Source organism: Cervus canadensis, chromosome 15 (genome assembly GCF_019320065.1).
Source record: "Cervus canadensis isolate Bull #8, Minnesota chromosome 15, ASM1932006v1, whole genome shotgun sequence".
Classification (NCBI taxonomy): domain Eukaryota; kingdom Metazoa; phylum Chordata; class Mammalia; order Artiodactyla; family Cervidae; genus Cervus; species Cervus canadensis.
Genome location: NC_057400.1, coordinates 32,563,346 through 32,580,673, shown reverse-complemented (window position 1 = coordinate 32,580,673; position 17,328 = coordinate 32,563,346). Strand labels below are relative to the sequence as shown.

The 17,328-nt window shown below is 37.9% G+C and overlaps 1 protein-coding gene across 31 annotated transcripts in view; it reads left to right on the top strand.

Moving 5' to 3' along the window:
• The window catches only part of NEB (nebulin), a 218,680-nt gene that overhangs the window by 29,605 nt on the left and 171,747 nt on the right, over positions 1 to 17,328 (top strand). For 30 of the 31 annotated variants that reach the window (XM_043488010.1, XM_043488013.1, XM_043488003.1 and 27 more), the window contains 12 exons: positions 159 to 260; positions 360 to 467; positions 557 to 661; positions 1,686 to 1,784; positions 4,269 to 4,373; positions 4,950 to 5,057; positions 5,143 to 5,256; positions 9,885 to 10,082; positions 12,045 to 12,152; positions 15,003 to 15,101; positions 15,874 to 15,978; positions 16,065 to 16,172. In XM_043488010.1, the coding sequence (XP_043343945.1) occupies positions 159 to 260; positions 360 to 467; positions 557 to 661; positions 1,686 to 1,784; positions 4,269 to 4,373; positions 4,950 to 5,057; positions 5,143 to 5,256; positions 9,885 to 10,082; positions 12,045 to 12,152; positions 15,003 to 15,101; positions 15,874 to 15,978; positions 16,065 to 16,172 (1,359 nt within the window). The remainder of the gene's footprint in view (positions 1 to 158; positions 261 to 359; positions 468 to 556; positions 662 to 1,685; positions 1,785 to 4,268; positions 4,374 to 4,949; positions 5,058 to 5,142; positions 5,257 to 9,884; positions 10,083 to 12,044; positions 12,153 to 15,002; positions 15,102 to 15,873; positions 15,979 to 16,064; positions 16,173 to 17,328) is intronic. The other variant, XM_043488007.1, reaches the window with a different exon arrangement.

Here is a 17,328-nt window from a genome sequence, read left to right as displayed (position 1 = left end):
GAGCCCTTACCATATTTATTCTGCTTTTCTGCTTTGTAGAAAATAAATGCTGAAGAAATACAAAAATTTCCATTCCAGTAAAGTATAGCAGTGACATGAATAGTTTCTATTCCATGAGATATATTATTCTATGTTTAATTTTCTTTTTCCTTTGACAGAGATTATACAAGGAAAACTATGAGAAGACAAAGGCAAAGAGCATGAATTACTGTGAGACTCCTAAATATCAACTTGATACTCTGCTGAAGAACTTCAGCGAGGTTCGAAAGGCCACAGTTACCTCTCGGGTTTGAGGGCTCTCCTCCTGTCTGATAAATAACTGTCTATTTGAGTTTGAAAACATATGTTTTCTTTTTCAGGCTAAATATAAAGATTCATACGTACAGAATGTTTTGGGACATTATATAGGCAGTTTTGAGGACCCATATCAAGTACACTGCATGAGAGTTTCAGCTCAAAACAGTGATGTAAGTTTGAAGACAATTTTTCGTGCTTCTCAGTAACATTGTTGGGGACAATAGATATCATGATCTATTTTTGTTCTTTCTCATTACAGAAAAATTACAAAGCAGAATATGAAGAAGATAAAGGGAAATGCTATTTCCCTCAGACAATAACACAAGAGTACGAAGCAATCAAGAAGCTAGACAAGTGTAAAGATGTAAGTCAGCTGCCCTGAAGTTTTGAGATTGTGTTTGGCATTCTTGTGCCATCTAGTGTTCAATTCAGCAGTTTAAATGCTAGCATCTAATGGTTAGCAGATGTTAAATTTTATTTTTTGGATAGAATTGGGGAATATAAAAATTACTGTGAAGAAAATTATTTTTTACAAAAGGATTTCAGGTTTTATAAACCTTTATTTCCACTAGTCAGTATATACATATCTACACACATACACACACACACACACACACACACACACACGACTTTTGGGGAAAGAATGAACATGGTGATTTGTAAGAGATAGGTGTATGTTTTACATGATGGGCTGGCATGTGCCAGACACTGTCCTTGGTGCTGAGAAAGAATAGGGGACAAGTTGGGCTGCTTCTTGTTCAGTATGCATCTGAGAAGGAGAGACAGAAGATAAACAACATAGAAACTAGAAGGATAGATCAGAAAACTAAACTGATGCTATAGGGTTAAAATAGAATGATGTGGGTGGTGGAGACTGGATGGATACCATAGGTTGGGAGGTCAAGGAAGGTCTAAGGCAAAGACTGTATAACCGTGCCAAGATCCAGGGAAGAGCAGTGGGAACAACAGCCTGAGAAGAGACACACTCTCAGCATGTAAGGACTTGAAAGGATGAGGTAACTGACATGTACCAGGGAACAGACAGCAGTAAGAGGTAAAATGGTAGGAGATGAAGGAGGAAGGTGGATTCTGTAGGGGAGGGCTGGTAGGCCCACTTTACATTGAATCCGAGTCCAGTGGCGAGTCATTGTAAGGCTTCGGCAGGGGGAGGCTAATCTGGTTGCTGAATTGCGGCAGGGAAACCAGTTTGGAGGCAACTTCAGGAGAGAGGGAGGTAGAGAGAGAGGAAGTGAGAATGCATCAACCAAGTTTTCAAGAACAAAATGCAGTCTATTTTTGGCTGGAAACTTTGTACATGTTATTGTGTATATGAACAAAAATCTAAAGAAACATTATGAAATTTCATTAACAGACCTCTTCTTTTGTAGCACACTTACAAAGTTCATCCAGATAAGACCAAATTCACAGCTGTCACTGACACTCCTGTACTGTTGCAAGCCCAGCTCAACACAAAGCAGCTTAGTGATGTAAGTGCCCTGATTAATGCAAGTGTGGGTGACCCAGAATGCTTTGCTTATTAGACGTCAGCATCTGCATATTTCACCTTCATGGGCTCATCTATTATTCCAATAATGTCACTTTTCAAGATATATTCAATAAAATGCAAATGAAGCTGCTAGACTGAATTGTAACCTCAGGAAGAATGGTGTCAGACAATAGTAAGAATGACTAATAATTCTGCAATAACTCCTCGATTTTTAGTGGGAATTTGCTCATTAGGATCTCTCACGTTCCAAAAATAATGCATACTAAAATTTCAAAGCAACTTAAATGACAACAACAAAAACAGCTACTTGACTAGGTAACAAGGCAACTTTTTCCCATTCCTGAGTTTGCCAACAAAGGCTTTGCAGAAAGAAAAAGAGCATGGAAACAAGAAAGATGCCAGACAATAATACAAAACTAACATAGGATGTTGATAATATAGAATTCAAATCAGATGATGTGTGAGAAAGTGATGGGGGTGCACTTTGGATTAGGTAGTCAAGGGAGGTCTAAAGTATAATGATCCAGCCATGCAGCAGTGCTTCTCAAATACTGACGTGTATGTGGGTGATAAATGGAGATTCTGATTTGGTAGGCCTGGAGAGAGTCCCCACTTTGAGTAGCTAGGTATGTGTTCATTGCTCAATCATGTCCGACTCTTTGGCAACTCCATGGACTGTAGCCCACCAACCTTCTCTGTCCATGAAATTCTCCAGGTAGGAATACTAGAGTGGGTAGTCATTCCCTTCTCCAGGGGATCTTCCCGACCCAGGGATCAAACCCAGGTCTCCTGCATTGCAGGCAAATTCTTTACCAACTGAGCCACCAGGGAAACCCTGAGTAGCCAGGTGTGAACACAGATAAATCCTGAGGAGTAGCATGTGCTCCTCAAGACAGGAAGATGTAATATTCCATTTGCCCTACTTAAACATGGTTTTTAGTAACATGAATTATCTCATGTGCAGTTGGTAAAGAAAGGAATGTCTACCATTTTTCTACCTTATACACACATGCATTAATATGATTTATATTTATTAACCATATAAATATATGATTTATATATTAATCACAATAATATATCAATATATTAGCATATATTAATATTAATGAAAATATTGATATATTAATTAAGCATATTAATATGATTAATCTGTTTTTCTGACTTGCTTCACTCTTTATGACAATCTCTAGGTCCTACCATGTCTCTGAAAATGGCACAATTTTGTTCCTTTTTATGGCTGAGTAATATTCCATTATATATATGTACCACATCTTCTTTATCCGTTCCTCTGTTGATGGACCTTTAGGTTGCTTCCATGTCCTGGCTGTTGTAAATAGTACTTCTATGAACTTTGGGTTGCACATATATTTTGGAATTATGGTTTTCTCCATAACACTGTAAGGCAATTATATACCAACAAAATTTAAAAAAGAAAGGAATGGTGTCAGTGTAATCCAAAAGACATATTGGTTCATGTGCAACTTCTCCCAGCATATTAATATTTTGTGCCCCAGTAAAGGACAACTAGCTAACACTGGGCTTCCCTGGTAGCTCAGCTGGTAAAGAATCTGCCTACAGTGCAGGGGACCCCAGTTCCATTCCTGGGCCGGGAAGATCCCCTGGAGAAGGGATGGGCTACCCCCACCAGTATTCTTGGGCTTCCCTGGTGACTCAGTTGGTAAAGAATCTGCCTGCAATGTGAGAGACCTGGGTTCAGTCTCTGGGTTGGGAAGATGCCCTGAAGAAGGGAACGGCTACCCACTCCAGTATTCTGGCCAGGAAAATTCCATGAACTGTATATAGTCCATGGGGTCGCAAAGAATTGGACACAACTGAGTGACTTTCATTACTTTCAAATACTAATAACATCAGTGCTGCAACTGAGCTCGGCAAGTGGCATGGCACCCAGGAACCACCCTCTCTTCTTGTCCTGGTGAAGTCAGGGGTTCTGTCTTGAAGGATCTGAAATGCATGGTTCTTCTCAGTGCATTTGCCTTTAACTCCAAAATTCAACAGCCTCATTCCTTCTTTACACTCTCTTTCTTCCACCTAATGTCACCTTTTAAAAATTTCAAATAAAGTCCCATATCTTGTACTTTTGGTAAGAATTTATGTATCTTTTAAACTGTTCTAGAATTCTATTTAGAATTACTACTTTTGTCAGTGCTCTGATTACATAGATTTTGAGTGTTCATGTTCTCAAGGCACACCCCAGCGGACAATGAGATTCCCATATATACATTGTGATGGCATTTACAAAATGATAACCCAGAGTTGTTTTATACCAGTGTCCATGAAAGAGGAAGTGAGAGTCTGGATCCTATGCTGGATTTTGACTGGTAGACTATTTCTTTGAGTCATTTTTCTAAAAAGGATAGTAGTGACTTAGCTATATACATTCTCCTTTATAAACTCAAGGAAGCTCCTACCCTGACCTGTTTGGCTATTCTCTATTGCTTTTCAGCTGAATTACAAGGCAAAGCATGAAGGTGAGAAGTTCAAGTGCCACATACCAGCAGATGCTCCACAGTTTATACAACACAGAGTCAACGCCTATAACCTGAGTGATGTGAGTACCATGCATGTTGGTGTATGCATGAAGAGGAAATATTATGAATGCTTAAAAAGACCAGATTAGGAATTATGCAAATAAACAACTGTTGAGATGCTTGCCAGAGTGCTAAGTGGAGCTTTTGAACTTAAATGCCCTTAAGACTTTGTTAGCCTTTAGATTTCATTTTTTCCATAGTCTCTGTTACTATCAGAAACATTCTTTCAATCACCCTGCTGCCTTCCTTCCCACCAATCCCTAGAGTTTCACAAGATCTCTCATACTCCCATAAGGAAATGTCACATTTCCCCTTCTCCAGTTGGTTGTCACGTTATATTATCCTTTATGTATCAAAATAGCAGAGTCTTTAGAAAGTTTACAGAACAGTGGAAAGAGTATATTATACTTATTTTGTGGTGGAGGAAAGAAGCCAGATGATAGATAATAAGCTATACTATCATTTGGTAAATACAGCATTAAATAGGTAAAATAAGTCTCTATATACAAAGTTTCAATCTGTTTTAAAATTTTTACTGAGTTAATCTGTGTTAGATATTGTTCTTAAAATTCCTGTGCTGAAATTTTTCTGTCCAGAATATTTATAAGCATGACTGGGAGAAGACCAAAGCTAAGAAATTTGACATTAAGGTGGATGCTATTCCCCTGCTGGCAGCCAAAGCCAACACCAAGATCGCTAGTGATGTGAGTATGGCCCGGGCACCTGGGCTGGGGGGCCTCAGCGATGCTTCCTGATGAGTGGGATCTGACTCATGTGATGTCCTTACAGGTGATGTATAAGAAAGACTATGAGAAAAGCAAAGGAAAGATGATCGGAGCTCTCAGCGTTAATGATGACCCCAAGATGCTGCACTCTTTGAAGACGGCCAAAAACCAGAGTGATGTGAGTGCTTTTCTCAATCCGTCTTATTTTTAGTATTGTGTCCCAGGTAATATGGCCAAGGATAGTGAGGTAAAAGGATTGCATCAGGTTCATAACAACAAACTGCTGAGCAGAACTTTAAAAGGAGAATGATTCCCCAAGTTTTTGTACCTCTCACGTTTGAGGAGAGAAATTATTTGTACTTGATTACCATTTCACTTTGAAAGACCTATGTGCTCATATTTAGTAGAATATTGAGTATAATTTTTAGCATCATTTGGAAAACATTAAGTTATTTTCATATTTTCTAATTGAAAAGTAACTTTTAAAATTATCAAGTTTTAAAAAGTGACCTTATTTTGAAAGAAAAATCATGAGTCAGAGATAAAAATCTTAGTATAGCAAACTTTGCTCTTTATTGACTTTAGTAATTAGTATTGGCCTAGATCTAAGAAAAATATACCATTAATTATAGTTACATTTGAGAATCTGATAAAAGATTTGGACCGTCTCTTTAGAAAAATAGAGATTTTTTTCGTAACTTTTACCTTTCAGAGAATTCATGGATTCCCTAAATATTGCCTTTAGGCCATCTATCATCTTCCAGTTAAAATTCTTAGCATAGAGAGGCAAACATACACTATCACAAATTATAATATACACTATATTTTAAAATGCTTAGAGAATCCCTTAAGAGTGGTTAAGAATGTTCAACATAGTGTGAAATATTAGTTTTTCATGATGAAAGAGAAAAGTGTTTATATCTTTTGCTTTCATTTTAACCATGTGAAAGGGTGAGATTTAGAGCATTCCCTCCATATACAAAAATAAACTCAAAATGCATTAAAGACCTAAAATCATGAAACTCCTAGAAGAGAACCTAGGTAGGACACTCTTTGACATAAATTGTAGTAATATTTTTTGGGATCTGTCTCATAAGGCAAAAGAAATAAAAACAAAAACAAATATGGGACAAAATTAAACTTTTGCATAGCAAAATGAAGAGACAACCATGAAACAGAAAATATTTGCAAATGATATAACTCACAAGGGGTTCGCATCCAAAATATATAAACAGCTCGTACAGCTCAGTATCAAGGCGACAATCCAAAAAAAAAATGGGCAGAAAATTTGAATAGACATTTTTCCAAAGAAGGCATATAGATGGCTATCAGACACGTGAAAAGATGTTCAACATGGTTATTTTTGGCAGAAACCATCACACTTCTGTAAAGCAATTATCCTTCAATTAAAAAATAAATTTAAAATTTAAGAAATGTTCAACAACAGCTAATTATTAGAGAAATACAAATCAAAACAACAATGAGATATCACCTCACACCTATTAGAATGTCTATCATCAACAAGTCTAAAAATAACAAATATTGGCAAGGATATAGAGAAAAGAGAACTCTCCTACACTGTTGGTGGGAATGTAAATTGGTGCAGCCATTATGGAAAACAGTATGGAGGTTCCTTAAAAAACTAAAAGTAGAGCTACCATATGATCCAGCAGTCCCACTCCTGGGCATACACCTAGAAAAGAGGAAGACTCTAGTGCAAAAAGATACATTCATCCCAATATTCCCAGCAGTCTTATTTACAATAGCTAAATATGGACGCAACCTAAGTGTCCAACAAATGAATGGATAAACAAGATGTGGCATATGTATACTGCTGAGTATCACTCAGCCACAAATAAGAATGAAATTCTGCCATTTGCAGTATGGTTGTACCTAGAGAATATTATGCTTGTAAAATAAGTCAGAGAAAGACAACTATTGTATGATATCACTTGAGAGTGGAATCTAGAAAATAAAATGAATGTATATAACAAAACAGAGATAGATATAGAAAACAAACTCGTAGTTACCCGTGGGAGGAGGGAGAGAGGGGGCAAGATAGAGGGGATTAAGAGATACAAACTGCTTATGTATAAAGTAGATACACAATTAGGATATATTCTAGAGCACAGAATTATCACAGTTATAGCCATTATCTTGTAACTTTTAATGGAGTGTAATCTATAAAACTACTGACTTACTATGCTGTCCATCTGAAACTAATATTGTAAATCAACTATACTTCAATTTAAAAATATAGCCATTTGGGACCTAATGAAACTTAAAAGCTTTTGCACTACAAAGGAAACTATAAGTAAGGTGAAAAGACAGCCCTCAGATTGGGAGAAAATAATAGCAAATGAAGAAACAGACAAAGGATTAATCTCAAATATACAAGCAACTCCTGAAGCTCAATTCCAGACAAATAAATGACCCAATCAAAAAATGGGCCAAAGAACTAAACAGACATTTCTCCAAAGAAGACATACAGATGGCTAACACATGAAAAGATGCTCAACATCACTCATTATCAGAGAAATGCAAATCAAAACCACAATGAGGTACCATTACACGCCAGTCAGGATGGCTGCTATCCAAAGTCTACAAGCAATAAATGCTGGAGAGGGTGTGGAGAAAAGGGAACCCTCTTACACTGTTGGTGGGAATGCAAACTAGTACAGCCACTATGGAGAACAGTGTGGAGATTCCTTAAAAAACTGGAAATAGAACTGCCATATGACCCAGCAATACCACTCCTGGGCATACACACTGAGGAAACCAGATCTGAAAGAGACACGTGCACCCCAATGTTCATCGCAGCACTGTTTATAATAGCCAGGACATGGAAGCAACCTAGATGCCCATCAGCAGATGAATGGATAAGGAAGCTGTGGTACATATACACCATGGAATATTACTCAGCCGTTAAAAAGAATTCATTTGAATCAGTTCTAATGAGATGGAATAAACTAGAGCCCATTATACAGAGTGAAGTAAGCCAGAAAGATAAAGAACATTACAGCATACTAACACATATATATGGAATTTAGAAAGATGGTAACGATAACCCTATATGCAAAACAGAAAAAGAGACACAGATGTACAGAACAGACTTTTGGACTCTGTGGGAGAAGGCGAGGGTGGGATGTTTCGAGAGAACAGCATGTATATTATCTATGGTGAAACAGATCACCAGCCCAGGTGGGATGCATGAGACAAGTGCTCGGGCCTGGTGCACTGGGAAGACCCAGAGGAATCGGGTGGAGAGGGAGGTGGGAGGGGGGATCAGATGGGGAATACATGTAACTCCATGGCTGATTCATGTCAATATATGACAAAACCCACTGCAATGTTGTGAAGTAATTAGCCTCCAACTAATAAAAATAAATGAAAAAAAATAAAAAAATAGCCATTTGGGTCTTTGACAACATGTACAGACAGGTGTGAGCTGATCTGAATTTGAACAAGAGAGTTAGAACAACATAGTTGAAGGAATTCCCTGGTGATCTAGTGGTTAGTACCCTGTGCTTTCCCTGCCGGGGCATGAGTTTGATCCCTGGTCAGGGATCTAAGATCATGTAAGCGGCATGACCAAAACAGTTTAGTCAAAAGCAGTTCCACACACCAACTGCTATTACAACATTGCTTTATTTGTTTATTTCTAATAAAGACAAACTGTATTTTTTCAATGTTCTTGCATGCCATCACAAAGTAGCCATATTTTATCATCATAAACCAGGGCCTAGATTTTACAATTAAAGAGATATATTTATTCTATGAAACTGACTACCCATGAAAGATTAAAAGGAAGATTACATTCCCTAGTAAAGCTAAAAGATCAGATTACTTGCAGAAGGAATTCCTGCAGGAACTTTATAATGCACATCCATACTTGCTAGCTTGGATCACTGTCTTAGCGCTTATGTGATTATAGGGAGATATAATGGGTTTAGAATTTTCCTAAGGGTACTGGGCCAGAATTTTTCTGTTAAGGTGATTGGTGAGCAAACATGATGAAGCTGGGCTTTGACCTAATTAGCACCCTCTCCAGCCATTCCAGAAAACCAGCCAATGAAAGTTCCTTCTGAGGCCCAGGTCAGGACATCTGGTTTATGAGAACACTGTACCTAAAGACCAAGGTTACTTTCATGCCTCAGTTTCATGAATTTTTCTCCTTTGAGGTCTTGTAGCTGTGGAAATCTGAAGCTTCTTTTAAATTGTAACCAAAATTAAACTCAGTATGAACAAAAACCTTTGGGGTTCTCAGTGGAGCTTATTTATTGTCCAAACTAGAATAGTCAGGTTGAAAAATCAGTAACTATTCATTTAAAGATGACTTTAGAAAAGTCAAGAAGTCAAGTGTACAGCCCTATTTACAAAGTAGCAATTTTACACAATCAGAAGTACGAAGTGATTGTCATAATTTTTGACAATTTAAAAAATACTTCTTTAGTGGAAAACTCTTCAACGGTTATTAACTTGGTAGAAATAATGCTTATTAGTGGTCCTTGAAAAACCCTATTTTAAAATAAAATATAGCTGGCTGAAGCAGAAACTGTGGCCTATTCATAATGTCTGACAGTTCCTCTTTGATGTTAAAAAAAAAGATTTGAGAAGATCTGTCCATGTATGATTTGGGGGGAGCAGTGTTCAATAAAGTGAAACATATCAAATTTTAAGAAAAAATCACTCACTAGATGTTTGGGTCTATATCTCTAACTTGTATTTATTGCTTAATAGAGATCTCTGCTTTTCTGCAAATCCGTTGAAGATTTGTATTAATAATTGGTAATTTCTTATTCACAGCGTGAATATCGTAAAGACTATGAAAAGTCAAAAACTATCTACACGGCACCTCTTGACATGCTCCCAATCACTCATGCTAAGAAATCTCAGGCAATTGCCAGCGATGTGGACTATAAGCACCTCTTACACAATTACAGCTACCCGCCCGACAGCGTTAATGTGGACCTTGCCAAGAAGGCTTATGCACTGCAGAGCGATGTGAGTAACCAGTTTTTCTCTATTCCTGCTATTTAAGGTAGAAACTGAGAAGGGTTTCTAAGCTTAGTGATGTTTTTGGCAATTCTCATAAGTGTCTGTACTGTCTTCTGTATGTAGCAAATATGTGATGGAAAAATGATCCTGGGGATTCTATGAGAGCACACTCTTCAGGGTTAGAAAGGCCTGGGGCTGGCAGGCACCCCACCACATTGCTTTTGGGAAACTGATCAACCTTGCTGAGTTTAGAGTCCTCCTTATAAAATTGGAATAATACAAAAGAATTGTTTTGATTATTTAAATGCATTCAAAATACTCTTAGCATGGTGCCAGGCCCTGGTGAATTCTCAATAAACATTTGCTAGTATTAGCATCACCATTAGCATAATTATCACATTCATCAGTCAGTAATTTTTTATATAGTTTGCTATCTTGTCTGAGAATAAAGTGTATGATTTATCATATTACTTTTTATAATAGCTGGGTTTTTTCCTGCAGATCAAAACGTCTTTAGGCAAATAGATTTGTCTGAGCTATACAATTGAACACCTTGTCCTAACAATTCTATTTTTTTAAGGGTAAAATATGCATAACATAGTGTTGGCCATATTTAACATTTTTAAGTGTACAGTTCAGCAGTTAATTACACTGTTGTAAAATCATCTCAGAACTTTTTCATCTTACAAGAATTAAATTTTTTGTGCATTACATAATTCTCCATTTCCTCTTCCCCTCAGTCCCTGTCAACCAGCCTTCTACTTTCTTTGAGGCTGGAATACTCTAAAGATCTCATATCAATGGAATTATGCAGTGCTTGCCTTTTTCTGATTGGCTTATTTCACTTAGCATGATGTCCTCAAGGTTCATTCATAGTGTGTGTGTCAGAATTTCCTTCCTTTTTGAGGCTGAATAGTGTTCTGTTTTGCATGTATATGTGGTATTTGGTTTATCCATTCATCTGTCAGTGAACATTTGGGTGGTTTCTACCTTTTGGCTATTGTGAATAATGCTACAATGAACATGGATGCGTGAATATCTTTAAGACCCTGCTTTCAATCCTTTTGAGTATATACACAGAAGTAGAATTTCTGGATGATAAAATAGCTCTATTTTTAATTTTTGAGAAACTGCTATACTATTTTCTATAGCAGCTGTACAATTTTACATTCTCATGACTAAATATTCTATTTTATGCATTATTATCCTTTTGTTTCATTTTGTTATGTTTCTTCCTCCCAAATAGATCACAGTTTTCTCAAAGGCAGGAACCAATGGTTTCTTGATTTTTCGTTCCATTTAAAAGGCCCCCACTGATCTAAATTTTGTATCTAGAGCATATGTTTTAGGTATCATCTATAGCCAGACAACAAGAGTTGGTTAAGAGTAGGTTATTATTTTAATAGCATCAAGTAACTGTCCCCCAGATAGGTTCAATTCCAAATGATAACTGCTCTCCATAAGCAAATTATTGAATACAACTATTTTAAAATGCATTGTTAGCTAATGGAGAAACACTCTTAAGCTGACAATTACACATGAAGGCAATGTGTGTAAACACTTAGTACAAATAATTACTATCAAGTCTTATCAGCAAATGAGCAAAATTTATCCATCTTCAGTATGGCCTTCAGTGACATAGAAACACAATAATAGTGTTCTAGTGAGCAAACAGATCTGATGATCAAAATATAGCGATTTCATTTGTTCTTTGAAATAGTTTTGAATTTAGCATTTTCCACATACTTGGGAAATAAGGATGAAGGAGAATATATGCCAACTAGAAAGAACAGTGAAAACCTAAAGACTTAAAATCTCTCCCCCAGGAAATGTTTAAAATAACTTCAATGCATGGAGTAAGGAACCTGGTCAGAAATCTTAAGCATTTTTGGGGGGGAAAAATGTTAATGATTTACAAATAAGGATGGCTCTGAATAAAGAAGTGTAACCTTTCTCTTGGTCTTCTAGGTCGAATACAAAGCTGACTACAACAGCTGGATGAAGGGTTGTGGCTGGGTGCCATTTGGGTCCTTAGAGATGGAAAAGGCCAAGCGAGCGTCAGACATTCTGAATGAGGTACAGCCATCACCTCTCTCTGTGTCAGGAGTTGTGAATGTGTCGTGCTAAACCCCCCCAAACCATGGGAAGGGCCTCCTTTACCACTTTATTTTCTGGTATTGTTGCTATAGGAAGAAACCAAATTATCACATGTATGCATTATCTCAGTAGATAATTGTACCCCTTCACATCACCAAAGTCATTTATGTTAACCATTTATGGCAGAAATATCTTCAACAACTTTATCGAGGTATAGTTTGCATACCACAGAATTCACATATTTTAAGTGTACCTTGACAAGTTTTATTAAATCCATATAGTTGTATAGCCATCCCCACAACCAGATTTTTTTTTTTGAATGGTAAACACATCTTTATTTTCCAGAAGCAAACTAGTTAAATGAGTAATATACTTAGAAATACATAAAACAGGAGTGAAATCATCATGGTCAAGGGAGGCTGGACTGGAAGTTCGGTTAGGTCATTGGATGTATCAAGAGATTAGTTCAAGGTTGCTTCAATTTTGGCCTTGGGTTTCATGAGATTCCCCCTCTAGTTAGGAATGGTTTTACCAGCAGGAAAAAGAATATTTGAAATTATGGAGGCTACTCACATACTTTGCCTTCAAAATAGTTAGGAGGGAGTTGGCTGCTGCCATATATTCAGTGGTGTCAGACCCACAGTTGAATTTTAAAATGCTAAATTTTTCCCCCAAAATTCCCACACCCATTTTCAACCCCAGACAATTACAGATCTTCTTTCCATCTCTATAATTTTGTCTTTTCCAGAAATATCTTTTGAATCAGGATTCTTTCACTTAGCATAATGTTTTTGAAGTTCATCCAGATTTCTACACGTGTCTGAAATACATTTGTTTTTGTTAATAGTATTCCTTTGTATGGGTATATCACATTTTGGTTGTCCAACTGGGCATACGGATTTTTTTCCCCCAAAATATGGTGATTGTAAATTATGCATATAATGACAATTATAGAAATACTTTTCTTTGAAGTATTATTGTCCCCTGTGCTATCTTCTTGATGACTTTGAAGTGGTGTATATATTGTTATTCAGCCTAAAAAGAAACAGTGGTGATCCTGGGGTTCTTTTTTTTTTTTTTTTTAATTTTTTTTCATTTATTTTTATTAGTTGGAGGCTAATTACTTTACAATATTGTAGTGGTTTTTGTCATACATTGACATGAATCAGCCATGGAGTTACATGTATTCCCCATCCCGATCCCCCCTCCCACCTCCCTCTCCATCCGATTCCTCTGGGTCTTCCCAGTGCACCAGGCCTGAGCACTTGTCTCATGCATCCAGCCTGGGCTGGTGATCTCTTTCACCCTTGATAATATACATGTTTTGATGCTGTTCTCTCAAAACATCCCACCCTCGCCTTCTCCCACAGAGTCCAAAAGTCTGTTCTGTACATCTGTGTCTCTTTTTCTGTTTTGCATATAGGGTTATCGTTAACATCTTTCTAAATTCCATATATATGTGTTAGTATGCTGTAATGTTCTTTATCTTTCTGGCTTACTTCACTCTGTATAATGGGCTCCAGTTTCATCCATCTCATTAGAACTGATTCAAATGAATTGTTTTTAATGGCTGAGTAATATTCCATGGTGTATATGTACCACAGCTTCCTTATCCATTCATCTGCTGATGGGCATCTAGGTTGCTTCCATGTCCTGGCTATTATAAACAGTGCTGCGATGAACACTGGGGTGCACGTGTCTCTTTCAGATCTGGTTTCCTCAGTGTGTATGCCCAGGAGTGGTATTGCTGGGTCATATAGCAGTTCTATTTCCAGTTTTTTAAGGAATCTCCACACTGTTCTCCATAGTGGCTGTACTAGTTTGCCTTCCCACCAACAGTGTAAGAGGGTTCCCTTTTCTCCACATCCTCTCCAGCATTTAACAGTCCCTTCTCTGACAACAGCTGAACATTACTGCTGCTGTCAGGTGAATCCGCCATCCAGGAAGTCAGACCACACAAAGTAGGATCAGAGGTGCTAAGTGAGGGTTGTCTTCCACGCCCAAGTTTTTGTTCTTGTTGTTTTGTACTGCTGTTTGTTCATTTTGGGTAGAAACTCCTTTATATACTCAAGAGAGATCATTCAGAAAGAGCTCTTCTGGGTTGGTGGTTTTCAGAAGTCTGAAGTTGAAAGAGGGGATGCTTATATATACACAAGAGAGGGATTATATATAATATGCACATAGGAAGAGAACTAGGAAAAGAATATAGGAATGAGGATAGCTAGATGTTGATAGCTCCCAATTGAGACACCTTCCCACTGTCCCCTCTCATGTGTCTCCTCAGCACTTTGGTGATAATTTATGGATTAACCACATTAAGGCTTGCAAAGTGAAAAGTCCTCCCTTCTTTGTTCATAATCCAGAGCTGTTGCCCTAATTCCTCAACTGGACAACTTCAGCTGCTGATGGAGTGACAGGGAAACTGGCACCCTTGAGAGCTTCTGAGTGTCGTGTAAAGCTACACCACTTGTCCTTGCCTCTTTTCTGTGAATCCTTTAGAAAGCTCTGTGAGGTTTCAGGATTCTACTGAGCTGACAGTGCCTTCTTTCATATCATGAGCAAGAAATTAAGAGAGTGAAGTCAGTTCCTGAAAGTTGTATTGGTCTGTACTGTCCCCAAACAATTGAAAATTAGAACGATCTCTTTAAATGCTGGATTTTGTATTGTATTCATTCCCCCTGCACCCACAAGCCAGCAAAGAATCTAGTATTTTTACATTTTAAAAATCAGGAAAAGTTCTTGTCCCTCCAAAATGAATTTGTAAGATTTTGATACATATTAGCTTTGGTGAAAGTAATATTCTTTTTTTCTTTTTAATTCATCAAACAGAAAAAATATCGCCAACATCCAGATACTCTCAAGTTTACTTCAATTGAAGATGCTCCAATTATAGTACAATCTAAGATTAACCAGGCCCAGAGGAGTGATGTAAGTGCTAATTCTCTCTGTATTTAAATGTTAACTAATACAAATATGTGTATTACAAATGTAATGATCACCTGTACATATCACACAGTCTAAAGAGACTTGAGTATGTGAGCAACAATATAATCCCTCAACTTTTCATTAATAAAATCATACCCTATTTATATCTTTAGAAGCTTATGTATTTAGTGCTGACAATTTTTTTTTTAGCACAATTATACGTTGCTTTCCAAGGACAAGGTAAGAGGGACTTCTTTGATAACCAGAAACACAAACCTGTATCTAGGAAAGATTAGGAAAGTGAGCATAGATACTACATCATATGGAGGAGTTACTATTTTAAGTCAGAGCTAAGACAAAAGTCATGCTTAGTAAAAACTACCCTTAAGTTCCATTAGTTACTCAGTGCCCACAACGTATAATATAGGTAGTTGGTGAATCCTACCCTATTACTTTTTCCTATCCTCAAAAAAGTGTCTGGAGGTTAACTTTGTCATTGGGTCACCTCCCTGGGCTCCTCGGTAGGTTCCCCACATCAATCTGGAGGCTCATACCAAGGGACTTTTGCCAAGGCTAAACTGGCACTAAAATCAGATCCTGTGCAATGGCATAGGAGACCTTAATGCCTACAGATATTTTCAAGTGAATATGGGGATGGCTCTGTGTGTTTCATAAAAACTCCTCTATGCAGTGTGATCTGCTCAGAAATTTTTCTGTGCCATTAAACAATTTCCTGTACTTTTTTTGTTTGTTTATGCTTTTTATTCCCTTTCAGGTTGCCTACAAAGCCAAAGGAGAGGAAGTTATTCACAAGTACAGTCTGCCAGCAGACCTGCCCCAGTTCATTCAGGCTAAAGTCAATGCCTACAATATCAGTGAGGTGTGCATGTGGGTTCAGCTGCTCACAGGGGGTTAAGCCTTTTCTGCCTGTGGTCTGAGTTATCTCAAATGATATTTTTCTTACAGAATATGTACAAAGCAGACTTGAAAGATTTGAGCAAGAAGGGATACGACCTGAGAATTGATGCGATTCCCATCAAAGCTGCCAAAGCAGCCAGACAGGCAGCAAGTGACGTAAGTCCAACTGGTGGTCTCCTGTGTGTAACCAGAAAATGTGGGCTGGTGGGCTTGTTACCCAAGTCACCACGTCTGCTGTCCCTGACTTGGAGTACGCCAGGCTGAAACTATTCGGGAAGGAAAGTTCTCTAAACAGATCTGAATTTTCTTGGGGGTAAGGATTTGTATAACCTTGACTGATCTGTTCTAACCAAGCCCCCTAATTTTAAATTGTCTTCTATAATTCTGCACAAATTCATGTCATTCCTCTGATAGACATAAAGAAGTTACTTGCTGTTTACATCATCATAACCTCCTGATGGTAAACTTTTATCTCAAAACTTGCTTAATTTCTATGAATTCTCTCTTTCCCATACCTCTCTTTTTACTTCTTTGCTTCTACAGACTGATGAATGGACTTCTAGTGTCAGAGCCCCTAATAATCAGTCATTGAAAGTGAAAGTTGCTCAGTTGTGTCCGACTATTTGTGACTCCATGGACTATACAGTCCATGGAATTCTCTAGGCTAGAAAAACTGGAGTGGGTAGCCTTTCCCTTCTCCAGGGGATCTTCCCAACCCAGGAATGGAGCCCAGGTCTCCCACATTGCAGGTGGATTCTTTTCCAGCTGAGCCATAAGGGAGGATAATCAGTCATTAGGTTTCATTAAAGTTAAGACTTGTTTTTCTTTTCCTATCTTACTTCAATCCAGAGGGGAGTTGAAGTCACTTCTCTGTGAGATTTAAATAAAATGGCCTCAAGGCCTTTCCTGCTGTCCTGCCGGAAGTGGGATGCCCTCCCCACCATTGCTTCTTGACCTGAGGCTTTACCTTTTCTGACCACCTCAGACTCCTGATTTGCACAGGATGGTTTTGCTCTGGCTCAGCTGGGCTCTACTTCCCTGGATTTATTCTTTCTCCTCTGCATAATCCAGAAATGGAATACAGCTGCTGCTGCTGCTTAGGATCCTTCCAAATCCCGAGTACAACTTGACTGTTTGATATGAAGTTAACACTGCCCCAATGTAAATACACTAAGATTGAATAATCAAAGTCCATGTCCTAAAAGCCCCGCTCCAGGATTTCTCACTGACCCCCTTTCTCTGTGGTGTTCCCTTCCAACCCAACATTCACACAAATCTTCCCTCATGTCTCTGCTTCTCAGCTTCCTGGGCT